Source organism: Orbicella faveolata, unplaced genomic scaffold (genome assembly GCF_042242905.1).
Source record: "Orbicella faveolata isolate gen_17 unplaced genomic scaffold, um_ofav_v1 contig_24, whole genome shotgun sequence".
In the NCBI taxonomy this organism is placed as follows: Eukaryota; Metazoa; Cnidaria; class Anthozoa; order Scleractinia; family Merulinidae; genus Orbicella; species Orbicella faveolata.
Window position 1 is genome coordinate 13870190 of NW_028301552.1, and position 15873 is coordinate 13886062.

At 39.2% G+C, this 15873-nt stretch overlaps 1 protein-coding gene across 1 annotated transcript; it reads right to left on the minus strand.

The window, feature by feature from the left end:
• Positions 1-10288: 10288 nt before the first annotated feature.
• On the minus strand, positions 10289-14697 carry LOC149110495 (uncharacterized). The gene is made up of 4 exons (XM_089292589.1): positions 14321-14697; positions 13830-14223; positions 11679-11720; positions 10289-10579 (listed from the first exon to the last, which is right to left on the minus strand). Exons 1-4 carry the CDS (start codon positions 14537-14539, stop codon positions 10569-10571), a joined length of 666 nt encoding a protein of 221 aa, XP_089148715.1. The 5' UTR covers positions 14540-14697; the 3' UTR covers positions 10289-10568.
• Between the last annotated feature and the right edge of the window lie 1176 nt (positions 14698-15873).

The following is a 15873-nucleotide window of genomic DNA, read 5'->3' on the forward strand; positions in this document are numbered from 1 at the left end:
TTTTTCTACGTTGTGTTTTTACATGAAGGTTGATCCTTGTGCTAGGATCATCTTAGAAGGTTCATTTGGTTTACAATTTTCTTCATTTCCGAAGAACAGAAAATGGGAAGCGCCCTGAGTTATTGCTCACACGCCTCTTTCTTGGCGTGGAGGTTTGGTAGGTTGTGTTTGTGTGACAGGCATCATCTAGGTCATTTGGTAGAGCTAATTTGCACTGATTTTGACTATTTTCACACTTTTCTACTGCAAAATTTTTTAAAATAGTATATACACGTTCGGTGATCATGGTGTTTTAAGCCATTTGATTGGTTCGCTATCTCTGGCTAATTGAGCGTTATTCAATCCCCTACCGAGTGAATAATGAGTGATCAACAATAAAACAGCATTTTGCCTGTGTGTCTCTGAATACTGAGGAGATCCTGAGAATATATAACACGATGCCGTACCAGAGCTACAAAATTCGGCCAAAAATTTTTCAAAGACGTTCGACGTTCGAGCACTTTCTGACATGTGCTTGGCAATCAGCATCAGTTTCTATTCAACAAAACACCTCCGCAAGCATTTAGCAGAACTTCTTTGTACTAGAAAGCCTCCAGTTGTGCAAATGGTATTTCAGATGGATCCATCTCCAACTGCTCTTAACACTTTCATTATAAGTGAATTTTAAAACTTTCATTGAACGGTGAAAATGTCTTGCAAGCAGACTTTCAATTTAGATTGTTGACTTTAACGGTATCAAAGGGCCATTTTGCTGGACTGTGTCAAGGTTTTCTCGATAATTTGCTATGTTTGAAGATTCTGTAAATAGTTTCGCGCATGCTTCGTGCCGCTTTCATGTTTTCCATTGGGAGGTCACTTAAATCGACTTTCAATGGTTTCCTTCTTGAGATCGTCTGTTGTTGAGATCACCTCGTGTGTAAATACTATAACAATTATTCTCTGAAATCGAGGTAAATAGCGGCAGAAAATTTACAGAGTGCAGTTTCTAGTCTTAAACAAATTTACAGGAGCTTGTTTTACTCCAAATGACATTCGGTATAGCTCCTTTTCATAAGGAGCTTTCAAAAGTTTCGCAAAAAGATTTTGACAACCACAGACTTTTCGACATAACAAGCGAAGCTAACTTCTTGTCATCAACCCTGCAAACTTTTGACAAAATTTTGAGCTTAAGAAACAAACGGTCGAAAACAAAGAAACCTTTGACACTTTCAATGTGAGTGGAACGTTGATTTGCCACTTATGTTTTTAAACCAATTTCTAAAACGTAAATATAGAATTACTTTTCTTGTAAGTAATGTACTACGCAGAAACCTCCACAGCTGTAGAAATTATAAACTGTCGTTGAATATGGCGGCCTGACAAGTAGTTCAAGGAAATCACACGACCGGTGTATATTTTACAACAATAAAGCCTTTCCATACTGCCTATGTCTCAAAACTCCACAAGTGTATCTTCAAATATCTCAGGCATTTACCAGTTTGACTTTACTTTTGGTCCACCAGTTTTTTGTTTTTTTTTTATCTACCTTTTGAATGAAGAAAACTTCTTCTTTGCAGTGGAATTTACCCACCGCTTTCACATCTTTGGTTATTTCCTCCGATATGTTGCATTTTTAAGCGATGACGTAATCGCTTTATGCTGGCATGCATGCATTCCTTTGGATAGTGATTTCGCATAGTTTGTCGCGCTTATGTCCGTGCGCTTATGGCGCGCACTTTTTATCCCCCTGTGGAAGCGAAATGCACTCTGGGAGTTCCTTTGCTGCTTTCCTTTACTGTTTGTAGGTTCAGCGGAGTGCTTTTAATTGGAGCTTTTGAAAGAAGATTTAGGGGTGGATTTTGGTTTAAACAGTAAAGGATAAATTTGCTTTCACGGGCAAACTCATAATAAGAACATATCCTCCATACATGCAAGTTTAGATAGAAAAGTAAGTCGCACAGGCGATAGGTGAAGGCTCTGCGGCTTTCCTTTGCTGTTTGCAGGATCAGTAGACTGCTTTTAATCGATATGACAAGTATACAGTTAAAACAACAAATTAATTTCCGGTGAGGTAATTAGTGCTGCCAAATATTTTTAAAGGTAATAAGGTTTCGATTTCAGATAGAGTAACATTCCTTTGCGGGTTTCCTTTGCTGCTATTCTTTGCTGTTTGTAGAATCAGCGGAGTGCTTTTAATTTCAGCTTTTAAACGAAGATTTGGGGGTTGATTTTGGTTTATACAGTGTCGGAGAAATTTGCACTCACTGGCAAACTCGTAATAAGAACATATCGTCCATACATACAAATTTAGATAGACAAGCAATTCGCACACGCGATAGCTGAAGGGTCTACATAAAATTTACGGATTGGTAACGCAGTTGTACTTTTGCCAGTCTTGAAGTGAATTGAATGAGCATTGTATGAGCACTGAAATATACAGTTTACAGTAGTGATAATGAAGTCAGGGTACGATTCATTTGCAGTTTCCAGTTTTTTATGAAGTTTTGGAAATGTGCTGTTTTATATTTTCTGTCCACGAAAGAGTGGTTGTGATTAAACAATCGATAATCGTTTTGCCAGGGTAAAGACAATACGAATGTTCATTGATGACAAGTATACGGTTAACAACAAATTAATTTTCTGTGAGGTAATTAGCGTTGCCAAATATCTTTAAAGATAACAAGGTGTCGATTTCAGAGAGAGAAACTTGTAATTTGCGGCTTTCCTTTGCTGTTTGTAGGATCAGCGGAGTGCTTTTAATTTCAGCTTTTCAACGAATATTTGGGGGTGGATTTTGGTTTATACAGTGTCGGATAAATTTGCGCTCACGGGCAAACTCATAATACCATATCTTCGATACATGCAATTTTAGATAGACAAAGGGGTCGCACACGCGATATGACAAGTGAAGAGAAAATGATTGTCTCTTGGACAAGTATATGGTTAAAATATATATAATATCTTTATATTAAAAATATCTTTAAAGATAATAAAGTGTTGATTTCAGAGAGAGGAACTTTTTTAGCGGAGTGCTTTTTATTGGGTTGGTACATTTCGCTGACCCCTAGCACATGGACTAACAAGATGGACCTGGTACATGAACTACTTGAATGAACCACCAATGGACTACCCTAAATGTAAACGCCTAAAATTTCTAACCCAAAAGTTTAAGAATCAGTTTGTCTGCTCATGTTCCAATCTTCTAGGAACAATTTTTAAACGTCATCGCTTCTGCATGCATTGCGTGCCGTTTATTTCCCGTTGTTAACGTTATTAGTCAACTTGGATTGAATGGTTTCTAGATTTTTGCATACACACTCTGTAATTACAGAAATTTCGTTAACCAAAAAACTGGGTTTCCTCTTCTTCTCGACCGACGTCACCTCAACTTTCCTCCAGTTTTCTTCCTTTTCCTCCGCGCGCCGGCCTAGCAGGAATATTTTAACACCAAATTTTTGAAACCTGGTCAAACTGGTTTTTATGATCACTAATCCAGGATGAGTTAATAGAGGTATAAATCTGATTCCAGGACGGTTCTTTTATTCCTAGATTAATTATCCTACCGACACAAATTTAATCGCTGTTTAACCGCTAATCGAGGATTGGCTTAGACTGCTTTCGAACAACCAGGGCCTGGTATCCAGCAAAAGCAAATGGAATAATTTGTTTATCAAACTTTTCAATCGAAAGATAATGTGGTCACGTGACCGATAATTTATAATCTTTTAGCAACAGCTAAATAAATTTTGTAGCTGGAAAAAGCGTGTTTTAAGGAAATGAAACAAATTGAAGGCTTTTAATGCATTGTGATAGCTTTTGATTACTGCTACTTTAGAGGGAACAAGAGAAATAAATAACTTCATGTTCTTCTTAACCATTTATATTTTTTTTCTTTCAGATGCGAAAATGTCTTCCCTGGAAAAAGCTGTACGACAATAATGGCAAAAGACAAGCGGAAAGAGGGTGCGTGTCGACCTTCATTCCATTGGCTTTAGAGCAGACCTTTGACTGACGATGTTGGTACCAAAAGTTTTTCAGAATAAATAAATCGTCATTAATACCAATATCCATGGTCATGGTGTTTGTAAGTAGTGCACCTCCGGAGAGACCAAGTTCTTACTTTCGTATACCCCTAGCCTTTTCGTGCATGAGACGGGGCATTACAGCAATTCTTCGTTTTTGATAGCTTTTTGTGTCCGCTTTGAGATTTTTGTCTTTTAAATTTTAGGTACATGACCTGGAGCCTCTTTTTGTACAGTTCTCATGAGTCAACTATTCCCTTTTTCGAAAACAATAGCAGCAACAAAATAACCACAGGATTTCTTGAAAACTTAACGAAATGTTATTGTTATAGTATTGTTATTGCTATTGCTAGGGTTACCATCGAATGTCTTACATAGTTAGCTCGTCATTCATCATGTGGCAACCAGCAATGCATTGTCCGAACTATATTTGATTGGGCGTTTCGAAATGGGAGCCTAAAAAGTCCTTGAGTACACCTGGGGAACACTTAAAAATAAAAAAGTACAGGAGAAGCATGATTCACAATTTTAGTATGGGAGGTCACGGGCTTCTAATTTTATACCTTTTCGGGTCAAATTAAACAAAAATCAAATTAGGCACAAATCCGATTTTCAAACTAAAAAGAATTATCATTTCTGTTGTCTAACGCCACTCTCGACACCAGCATTTTAGGCGAGTAAATGCCAGACATTTTCTGCCAGTAGCTGTTGCAAACAACAGAGAAATCTCTAATTGACCTTCATTTAGCCCTATTCAGACCTGGGGAGGGAAGCCAAAAGGAACGGGGCTGACATAAACTGTTAAACAAAACGTTTTCAATATTAAAGCAAACGCGGCTTAACTTGTACCATTTTATCAGACATTCATTTGGGAACAACTTCGCCTGGTATGTTATTGTTCGTGGAGCTTCATGTTTCCATGGCAACCGTACTTACAAGCATGTGCTTCCAAATTTGGAAATTTCTTTTCACTAACAAAATACAACCTTCATGTCGCTGTTTTTCTTTTTTAATGACTTTTAGCATTTTTATTGCTGATTTTGATTACTTTGGACTCATTTTAATGGTTTACGGACACGATTTTGGAGAAATTAAGGAATCCGAGATGACGGCAGTTTGGACGGCATGACGCAATTATCACTTTACGTGATATTAAAATTCCATGTTGCTTATGTCAAGGAAGACATTTTTGGACGTACTATGTACTCTCTTAGCCTCGTTATTATTGCTTTTAAACATTCTGGAAGTTTCGAGGAAAAGGGAGAATCCCCGCATCCGTCGTAAATTATGAAATTATAATAAGGTTTACTATAAATTGATTCGTCAAATAATCTAAAAGACGATTGAAATAGGTCATATTCGTATTCTCGGTATTGGACTGGAACTAGCTTGCAACTGAGGCTAATGCATGGAGCCTATTGTGTTGCAAATCGGGAATAAATCTCTTTGTAATGATATTCCCCTGCACGAGCCTTCATTGCAAGCTAGTTCCAGTCCAATACCGAGAATACGAATTTGGTCTACTGATCGCAACTTCTCTGTGTGACCATTTCGAACGCTAGTAACACCTATAAGGATCATGTGCAACCACTTTCATTTCCAAAATACTGACATTTTGCTTGTCAAATCGCTGAAGTTGAATTCTCTCGCTCTAGCGGCGCCCCAATGTGGACGATCGCGATCATGTGTTATTCTTTACAAACGAATTTGCACGTGGATTGAGTCTCAGAAACGAAAAAAGCTGCGAGACTTCTTGTAGATGTAATTTTGGAGACAAAAAAATTACACCACCAATTATCGGCTGTCAAGCCGCTCTTGTCGACCTGTTTAACATATAACTGATGTTAATGAAGTTAAGGTGTCTCGATACAGTGCGAGAAATCACGCAATAAAATGTTAACAAACATGGCGTCCAAATTTGTAAAATTTGTTTTATACGACAGTTACGTGAATCTCCTCCTGTTTCAAAACATTTTCCGACTAAATAGAAAACCCGGCCTTTCTCTGCGTGATATGTCGGCTATATAGGTATGACCAGCGTTAGAGGGACATTTTAGTCAGAAGTAGAGTATCGATTTTGGTCATTTTGGGCTCAAACTGGGTATGGTTTTTGCACTGTAGTTTTGAATAACGTATGTTTTTTTAGAAGAAGCTACTTTTTCCATCATTATCGATAAGACCAGCAACTAAAGCCATTCACAATACCTTTAACATCTTTCCTACGGCAGGTCTGAAACAGGGTATTAATTTAAGGGTCAGGCCATAAATAGGTTAGAAAAATCGCAGACTTAGGTCTTAAATAGGGTAAGTGCTTTGGGAAGAGGGCTGCATAGCCCCGCCAAATTTTTCAGAAATTCAAAGTATTGTGCGTGAGGCTAAATAAAGCTAAGAGGTCGGGAAGTCCTTGATTCGAATGGATGCGGCACTCTACGTTTCGTTTTCAGTGACGCAGCATATTTTTCTTTTCAAAAAGGACGCCTCATGTGTGACGACAGTTGTGCAATTATTCCTCCACTTTCGCTTGAATATTATGAAGCTAAAATACAAATGCTATCGGTGTTTTCATGGAAAATGCCGCGGTATGTCGAAATACAAATTTTCTTATTTTTAAAAGCGCGCTCTAAGAAGTAACGCTACTGGAATTGTGGCGGAAAGATATTAAGAAAACCTCATAAATAAATCCATATTGTGCCTATTTTGCAATATACCAACGTTAATTAAACTACAATATGATGAATTAGTTACCTTCCTCAGTATATCGTATCTGTAGTATCGTCCAAACGCTCTAAGTGGGTGTTCTTTTCCCGTAAACAGTCACAGAAAAGGTGCGGGATTGTTATTCCTGACAAGTGTTCTGATTGACCAAGATTATGTCGCTGTAGTTGTGATCTTAATCACATTTAAATCAAGCACGGAAACAGATATCTTCGTTTCTCTAGAATACATCGTTTCAGTAAGACCTAGGAACATTTAAGTCGCCAATTATTTCGACCTGCGTGACATTTTAATTTCCTTTTCTTTCCGTGTCAGGAAATAAAATTTAGTTTCGAGAAGTTATTTTTGCTGAACATGTTTACCTTGTGAATTACAAGCGTTTACCCTGCTAACATTCATACTCACTGTGTCAATAAATCACTCTGAAACGGAAAACAGTACCACTTCTTTGTGGAACTAAACAAAACTAACATCCATCGGCTTAAAATATCGCATTGGTGGACAAATCGCGCGGTGTGGCGGTGTCTCTACTTCGAAAATATATTTCTTTTTCACTATCATTATCAAGTCCAGTCCGCAGTTTTCTCGTGTAAGATAATACCAAGAAACGAGAGTTTCACTGAAATGTTGCAAATGACACATTTTGTTGCGATGCACCGAGTTTTGGCTGAAATTTTGCCGCCGTACTTATTTACATTAACAATTACGAACTTTTCTCTGATTGGATATTACTAATCACTATGTAAATAGTTCACCCCTAGACTGAAAACAATACCGTTTCGTTTCTGAGGAAACGAAACAAGAAGCAAACACCAGTGCCTTAAACTATGGTGTGAGGCAAGTAGAATATACAAGAAAAAACATTGTATGTTTGATCTCGAGTAAATTGCAAAAACACTTGAAACTATACTTTTTGGGTCACCATAACAAAGAAAGCTACAGTTAACACCATTTTGCTGGTATTTTTTCAAATAGTATCAAAATTTGTCTTGAAGTTACGTTTTGAAGCCTTGAGGTTTTGTTGGTTTTTTCTCCGTGATTTCAAGAACGATATACTTTTTCATAAGGTCACTCCCATTATAATTTTCGGGTAATTTTCGATTTATAGTGCTTCTTACTCTAGATCAAACAAAAAGAATTTTTTAATTCCTATATATTCTACTTGCCATACACCATAGTTTAAGCAGTGGTATTCGCCTCTTCATATCAAATCTGGTTCGCGCAAAATTCATGTTTCACCGATTTTCAATTTTTTGGTTCATCGTGTCCATGGAAATATATATGGATTGGCTTAAGAAATATATGATCCCAAACCTCAATCCATTTCAAATCACTGGTTTAAATAGGCCGATTTCGATATATTAAAATTAGGCCTAAAACAGTAGACCTCAGCTCGAGGCTAAGGGGAATAAACCGCACAAACTCTGTAGCTCTATAGTTATTCCCCGCAGCCTCGTGCTGAGGTCTATTGTCTTAGGCTGAACTTTAATACCGTAAACTTCCAATAGTAACGACTCCCCGAAAGTAGCGACCTCCCGAAAATAACGTGAAAAAATCGTTGCTCCTAGTAAATCCCGAAAGAAGCAATCCCCCGAAAGTAGCGACCCGCCCCCGCCCCCGCCCCCGCCCCCGAAAGTATAGTGAGCCTCTCAAAAGAAGCGAGCACAGCTCCGCGCCAACTCCACCAACCCGCCAAAAATAACAAGGCCAAGGTTTAATAAAATGGTACATTTATTTCTCCAATCAATAGTCAAGTGCGCAGGAAAATGAACTTTTCTTCGCATTAAAAAAGAAAACGCTTCCTGTGATTTTCAACAGGAACTAGGTAATAACGGAAACGTTTCGGCTTCAAAACAAAAAAAACAAAAAACAAAAAAAACCTGAAAAATCGGCTGAGTCCCCCATGTGTAAGTCCTGTCAAAGCAGGAGTGCGTCTGAAGGTGTGTGGGTGCAAAGAGCATAAGGAAGAGGAAGAGAGATTCCTTGTTTCTATGATGTCACTATGAAAAAAGGAAGGTGATCAGAGGGCTCAGAAAAGAACTACAACAGACAACGCGGTGTAGACATGTACACATGTAGAGGCCACCCATAGGTTAGTAACGTGAAACTGGAACAATGATGAATTTTACCTCGTTTAGAGAGAAATGCTTTGTTATGAATTGCCATCTTTTATTTCGTAAAAATGCTCACTTGTACCAACTTTATATAACGTTACTTGCTCCCAGAAAGCAACGACCCTCCGACAGTACCGATCCCCCGAAAGTAACGACCCCCCGAAAGTAAGGACTTTCCGAAAGCAGCGAACCCACGAAAGCAACGACCCCCTGAAAGTAACGACCCTCCCGAACGTAACGACCCCCCGAAAGTAGCGATCCCCCGAAAGTAGCGAGCCCCAAAGACTACTAATTCCGAAAATAACGAGGCTCGTTACTACAGGAAGTTTAGGGTATATCGAAATTGGCCTATTTTCACATCGATCTGATTGAAAGAAGACTTAAAAAGCTGATCCAAAAAACTTGGTGTGGTCCCAAAAAACTGTATCGAGACACCTTAAGCAAGTGTAAAATGCAAGCGACTTCAATGACAAACAGCTAGATCAAGCCCTACTTACTCGCTGGGTAGAAGGGTGAATTCGCTTTCACGGCCTCGAGTAGAATGATGGTGTGAAACACGTGTAAATTCTATTCTTTTATAAAGCGTTTTCTCATAACCTCACGGCAGCCATGTTAATCTTCCAAAACAATGACCGGCGGCCATGTTGGTGTACCAAACCAATCTGCGGGAGTTCAACTCTTTTTTTATGTAAACACTTTCTTTGGTTCCAATAAAATTGCATGGCTGCTGGCCACGTGAGTGAAAACGCTCTATACTGTCTTGCATAATCCCCAGGGTATAAATTACCACCGCAAGTTGAGTTTGCAGGTAGGAAAATTGACTTTGCTTCTCCGCGTAGTAGCTATTTGGACACTGTTTGCAGATGGAATTGGAATTTAGAAGTACTGTTTTTGCAATGGAGGGCGGGAAACTGGAGAACTTGGGAAAAACCTACGGAGTAGCGACGAGAACCAGCAAAATCAACCCAGGCACATACATCACTTGTGGACAACTTTGGTAGCAATTGCTCGATTTCATTATTGAGTGTGTCAGTTATTGCGAAGTACGGTTTTGGGGACGACTAATTGGGCTACCTCGCACCTGCAAACATTTTCCTTTTTAAAAGCAAACTATGGTAAGACGGGCGTGACCTACTTGTTTGCAACATAATAACTATGTTGGGATCGATTAATTACCGGATATGAATAATTTTCAACAAAAGCTGTTGAACCAGGACTGTCATCAAGGAAGACGTAGTATCATGTGCATCAAACGTATAATCCGTCTGAGGCGTGTTGTACATCTTGGTAAACAAGTAAAATACAACACAAAAAACGCCAGACGAATTTAACCGCCAAAAGCGTCTGAAACGGCGCATTTAAGATACGTATCGCGCTTCTCAGATTTATACGTCTCAGAAGTATAATTTATGTCGAAGTAAAATTAATACTGGGCACAGAAAAAAGACAAACTCGATCGACTGAATTCAAGTTTTAATAAGGAGAGCATGATTGGCTCTACAGGTGCGTTATAAATACTGGTACATTAATTCTTGCCACAAAATGTGGGGAAAATGCAATAACAGGCCAGGTAAAAACTGAACAAACGTATCAAAATGTAAAAAATGTAAAAAAATGTAAAAATACACAAATGTACAAAGTGTTAAAAAATGCCCAAAATTCTGAGCCTTCTCTACTGCAAATCAAATTCCATACAAAAACGGCTCTTTATCGACGTTGGAGGAGGCTGCGAGGTCTTTTAATCTTTTCCTGCCAGTGAAAAACAAAAATAAGTCATAGAAAATCGAAAACAGGAAAAAGAGCACGGTTCACTAAGCCGAAAGTAGAAATTCCTCAACAAGAGAAAAAAAAATAATAATAAGGGGCAGAGAAAATAAAAGGCAAAGATGGCTTGATTTCGAAATTTCCTCTTTGGTTCTACGCCCCCTTGTCCTTGCATGTGACAAATATATCTCGCCACAGGCTCACCCGAGTGTCGCTGGAAAATAAATCACAAGCATTGAAATAAATCAATAAAATTGCACATTAATCAGCTAAATTTCTCATGTGAATGTAACACTACAAGTGCTTCTTCAACATTAGCATCGTCTTCTAGCTTCTTCCTGACCGCAATCGAAAGCTGACATCTTGAAAAAGAGTTGGTCAGAAATTATGGGAGCTTATCGCGACGATCTGTGGTTGGTTTATTTTAATTTGGTCGCCGGTGGCATTTCCTAAGAACATTTCACACGAAAAGAGTTTTGAGGGACAATTAGCGGGTACTCGTCCCTTCAATTCCCATTGGTTTGAAATGGCAGGGCAAAAGTTTGGTCCTTGGGACAATATTGTTTGGACGAAAATGGATAGTCCACAAGATGGGGCTTGTGTCCGCTACTTGTTAAAGGGAGTGGTCGCATTGACTTGTACCCTCATATGTGGCGGCCTTTAAATGAGTTCATTGTGTGTGACGGCTTCAAAACTGCCCCTTCCTCCCCGGTCTGAATAAGGTTTACGTTATTTTCTAATTGTACAATTAAGAACTAGAGTTGTTCGTTTACATTGACGAGGATGCGGCAAAAGCAGGCCCAAATTCGTGCTAGAAGTATTAGGAATATGACTCGAAGAGTCCTTCATTGGCAACTCTGTTCAAGTTGAAATTATCTTAGTCATTAGTTTTGAATTTGCTTTGATGTTTGGCATCTTTAAAATATTTCTAGCAGCGAATGTAACACAGAAAAGGTACCGAATATCCTGATAGGCTTCATTTTTGAATTCGCTGATGATTACACTGGCTCTCTTGCAAACAGTATGTTGACATCCATAAAAATTATTTTGGACACTGAGCTGAATGAAGGACAACGTGGCTCACCTTCATAATACATCCTCAAAAAGAAAATGCCTTGCTTGAGATCTAGAAATCAATCAATCAATCAATCAATCAATCAATCAATCAATTAATCAATCAGTCAGTCAATCAAGCAATCAATCAATAAAGCAATCAATCAGTCAGTCAGTCAGTCAGTCAATGAATCAGTCAGTCAGTGAATGAGTCAGTAAGTGAATCGGTCAGTCAGTCAGTCAGTCAGTCAGCCAGCTAGCCAGCCATGGTAATAGATGTCCAACAGTAGCAATTAAATAATGAAAGAATGAAAGATGCGAATGCAGCCATAACACCACTAGAAAAATGACCTGAAAAAAATTTCGGCTCTGAACGGGATTCGAACCCACGACCTTTAGTTACCGGTGCAATGCTCTACCAACAAAAGAAAAAAAAAATCGGGTCATTTTTCCAGTAGGGTTATGGCTGCATTCGCATCTTTCGTTCTTTCATTATTTAATTGCTACTGCTGGACGACCACGTGATGTTCTCTAGGGAATTGTTCTTTTATCCTTCTAAAAATTATTTATTCATATGCTCACGACTATTTGAAAATTTGAAAGGAAGAATTCTCAAGAGAATCATCACAACGTCTGAAATGGGGCAACGAACCGCCCAGTCGAAAAAGGTCTATTACCATGGAATGCATATACTTGAGCCGAGTATTACGTCCACTGAATATATCGGACCGAACCCACACACGACCGCTCTCATCTGGCTTTGATAGCTCAGTTGGTAGAGCCTGCACCGGTAACGCAAAGGTCGTGGGTTCGAGTCCCGTTCAGAGCCCAAAAAATTTTTTCAGGCCATTTTTCCAGTATTGTTATGCCTGCATTAGCATCTTTCATTCTTACATTTTCAATATATAATATTTGATACAGCCAACAGGCCATACTGGCTTGGTAAAATATTGGACTTAAGAACTCTAAAGAAGAATGAAGGGTAATCTGTTCTGCTGAATGTTGAGCACATTCACTAAGATGCAACATTCACCAAGTAATGTTAAAAATATGACATGGAGATAGATAATGTATTGTTTTGTATTTACTTTCACTTGTCATTGTAAGGATATTTCAAGTTATCGCGGTGGCTTCATGGTTAGTGCGCTCGTCTCCGGTCGAGCGGTCCTGCTTCGAGCCCTGGTCGGAGACATTGTGTTGTGCTCTCGGGAAGACACTTTACTCTCACGCTGCCTCTCTCCACCCAGGTGTGTAAATGGGTACCGGCGAATTTAATGCTGGGGGTAACCCTGTGATGGACTGACATCCCATTCAGTGGGGAGTCGAAATACTCCAAATCGCTTCATGCTACTGGGGATGGAGATAAGCTCCGGCCTGATGGACCACTTTGTTCGTATGCAGACTTTGCCTTTACACGAGATAGACTGATGCCTACTATTTCCACAGTTTGCGAATCTTGAAAAGCTTAGCCTATATTTTTCAAATTCGTCTTTTGCAATCCGTGTTAATCTTCTTCGTCCTTTGAATCATCCTTATTCGTTTATGGTTTATTATTATCTCATTGGTGTTTTTCTATCTCAGTAAACTACTATTTTCAGGTTTCCTTCAAATTAAAGGTATTTTTGCACGCGGCCAAACTAACTCAAAATGCCGTGACTAACCTCCTTCAATTCGTTAGATTAATTTCCACACTTCAACATTATTTCTCTCATTCATAATTAAATTTCAGGAAAGTACAATAAGTGTGTAATTTCGCTAACTTTTTAAATTTCAGTCAGACAAGGCATTGGATCTAAATATCAGTGTTACCTAAAGAACGAAATGCACAATGAAGGATCCTTCTAGTTGAGTTCAGTCCATTTCCTTAATGCAACGTTCTCTCGTGGTATACCATGGAATATCGCACTTGTCACAAGTGATTCGTGGGATATTCAATGATATACCAATTGCGAGAGTTGCGTAACTAGTATCCATCGTCATATAATCAAATAATCGTGTCTTGTCTTGTCTCTGAGTTCGTCGAGCGAGTAGCGAATTACAGGTCTACACCAGCCCTAAGGTTGCCATATTTAGACCTGCCTCATCAAGAAGTATATGAATAAATGTAGGAGACGATCAGAGAAAAGCTTTATCAAGGCAAAATCCTCTAACGGTTAGGATAAATTTTTTATTCGATATATACCTGAGATGATGTCATCGCCACTGCGTGATTCATCTTCATGATCAGTGTCCAACTTCTCCTTCTTGGAAGCCGGCTGTTGAACTTTTGTCTCCCGCTCAATCAGCTCTTTTTTCCATTTTTTCAACACAAAATCGGCTGCTTCTTTAAGCCGTTGATCACGGTGAGGACCGGGCACTAACTCCACCTTTGCATCATCCTTGAGCCAGCGCCAATGGCTCACAGCCTTCAGCTCGGCCTGAAAATTAAAATCTTGTGCCGTTTTGGGAGGATTGCTTGTTAGATACACTCTGACAAGTTGTCGGAGAACCTTGGCATCTAACAGAGACGTCACTTCTCCAGAGGGCAATTCTTCAGATTTTGTCCACGGTAGTAATGACAGATCCTCTGGAGGACACTGTTTCACATATTAGAAAAAGCAAATAAATTCAGTTGTGCTTCTAATTTCCGCAGTAATAGCAGACAAAGGGGAGTTTATTGTTATTGTTACTAACAGAGCACACGAAGACTCCATCAAACTCAGGATGTTTTTCCGCGAACTTGCAATCGCGAATTTCGAGTTCCCACAGGTAAACTTTAGGAATGAAGCCATTGCGGACTTTGATCAGAGATTTTCCTCCATATTCCACGAAAAAAACAGGATCTGCGAACAGCCATACTTGAGGAATTAAATAAAAAGCGAGTTTGTTAGTTTGATTAGGGCTTGCATGCATCTCAAAAAAAGGTTATTATACAAATAACTTAGAGTAATTTATGGTTAGTGCGCTCGTCTCCGGATCGAGCGGTCCGGGTTCGAGCCCTGGCCGGGGACATTGAGTTGTGTTCTTGGGCAAGACACTTTACTCTCTCCACGCAGGTGTATAAATGGGTACCGGCGAACTTAATGCTGAGTGTAACCCTGAGATGGACTAGCATCCCATCCAGGGGGGAGTAGAAATACCCCTAGTCGCTTCATGCTACGGAAACCGGGATAAGCTCCGGCCTGGTGAGCCACTTGGCTCATATGCAGACTTACCCTTTACCTATATTTTTGCACCGTCTTCTTTTGGAAAATAATAATTTCAAAAGCCTTGCAAGAGTTCCTTTTCACTAACTTATTTGGCAAACCTCGAGTTCCCAAAGGTAAACTTTAGGAATGATGCCATTGCGGACTTTGATCAGAGATTTTCCTCCATATTCCACGAAAAAAACAGGATCTGCGAACAGCCATACTTGAGGAATTAAATAAAAAGTGAGTTTGTTAGTTTGATTAGGGCTTGCATGCATCTCAAAAAAAGGTTACTATACAAATAACTTAGAGTAATTTAAAACGTTTCAGCAAAACCACACGACAGAATCTTTTCAACTGCATGTCTATCAAATCGGAGGTATTGAAAAATTACGTGGCGTGTGCACGCATTTATAGGGAAGATATTTGTTTACAAACATTGTTTTTGTTATTCAAATGTTCAAAACGTTAAAAAAAAAAAGAATTCTTTGTTTCACCAGCCAATAGAGCGATGCACCCACGTGTCCTGCAGCCATGCAAATTTATTGGAACAAACGAAAGTCTATACATAAGAAAAGAGTTGAACTCCCACAGAATTCAGTGATTTGGTACTCCAACATGGCCGCCATTTCACTGTTTTGGAACACCAATATGGCTGCCATGACGCTCCTTAGCTCTCCGGTTGGTGACGTCACTGTTATCTTTGCTATAACAATCAAATCAAACTAAGAGAGGTTTTGTTCATAGTTTTTGATCCAGAGCCTACTCGCAGGCTAGTGGAAACTGCCCGGTGTTCTAGCTTTTTCAAAACACTTCGATCCGACTGCCGCGTAATTAACTCGCTAGAATCAAAGGCAAGCGAACTCCTGAATTTCGTAATCATGCTTACAGTCACATCTCATCTAACAAAACCAATAAGAGAACATCTGAAAATAAACCCTCAAACAGCAGCTCTTATCTCTGACAAATAACCTAGCGAGACATCAACGGTTAAATCTGAGTATTAGGTGTCTCAAAACCAGGAGCCATAATCGGGAACGGAGACCGTAAGCGCGCGCC

Bases quoted from the DNA above. Each gene is read 5' to 3' on its own strand.
- LOC149110495 (XM_089292589.1), bottom strand. From the start codon at position 14,539: ATGCATGCAAGCCCTAATCAAACTAACAAACTCGCTTTTTATTTAATT. The intron at 14,224-14,320 runs GTTAGTAACAAT...TATGTGAAACAG, and splicing joins ATGGAGTCTTCGTGTGCTCT to TGTCCTCCAGAGGATCTGTC. The intron at 11,721-13,829 runs GTATATATCGAA...ATTGATTTCTAG, and splicing joins TGGCGATGACATCATCTCAG to ATCTCAAGCAAGGCATTTTC.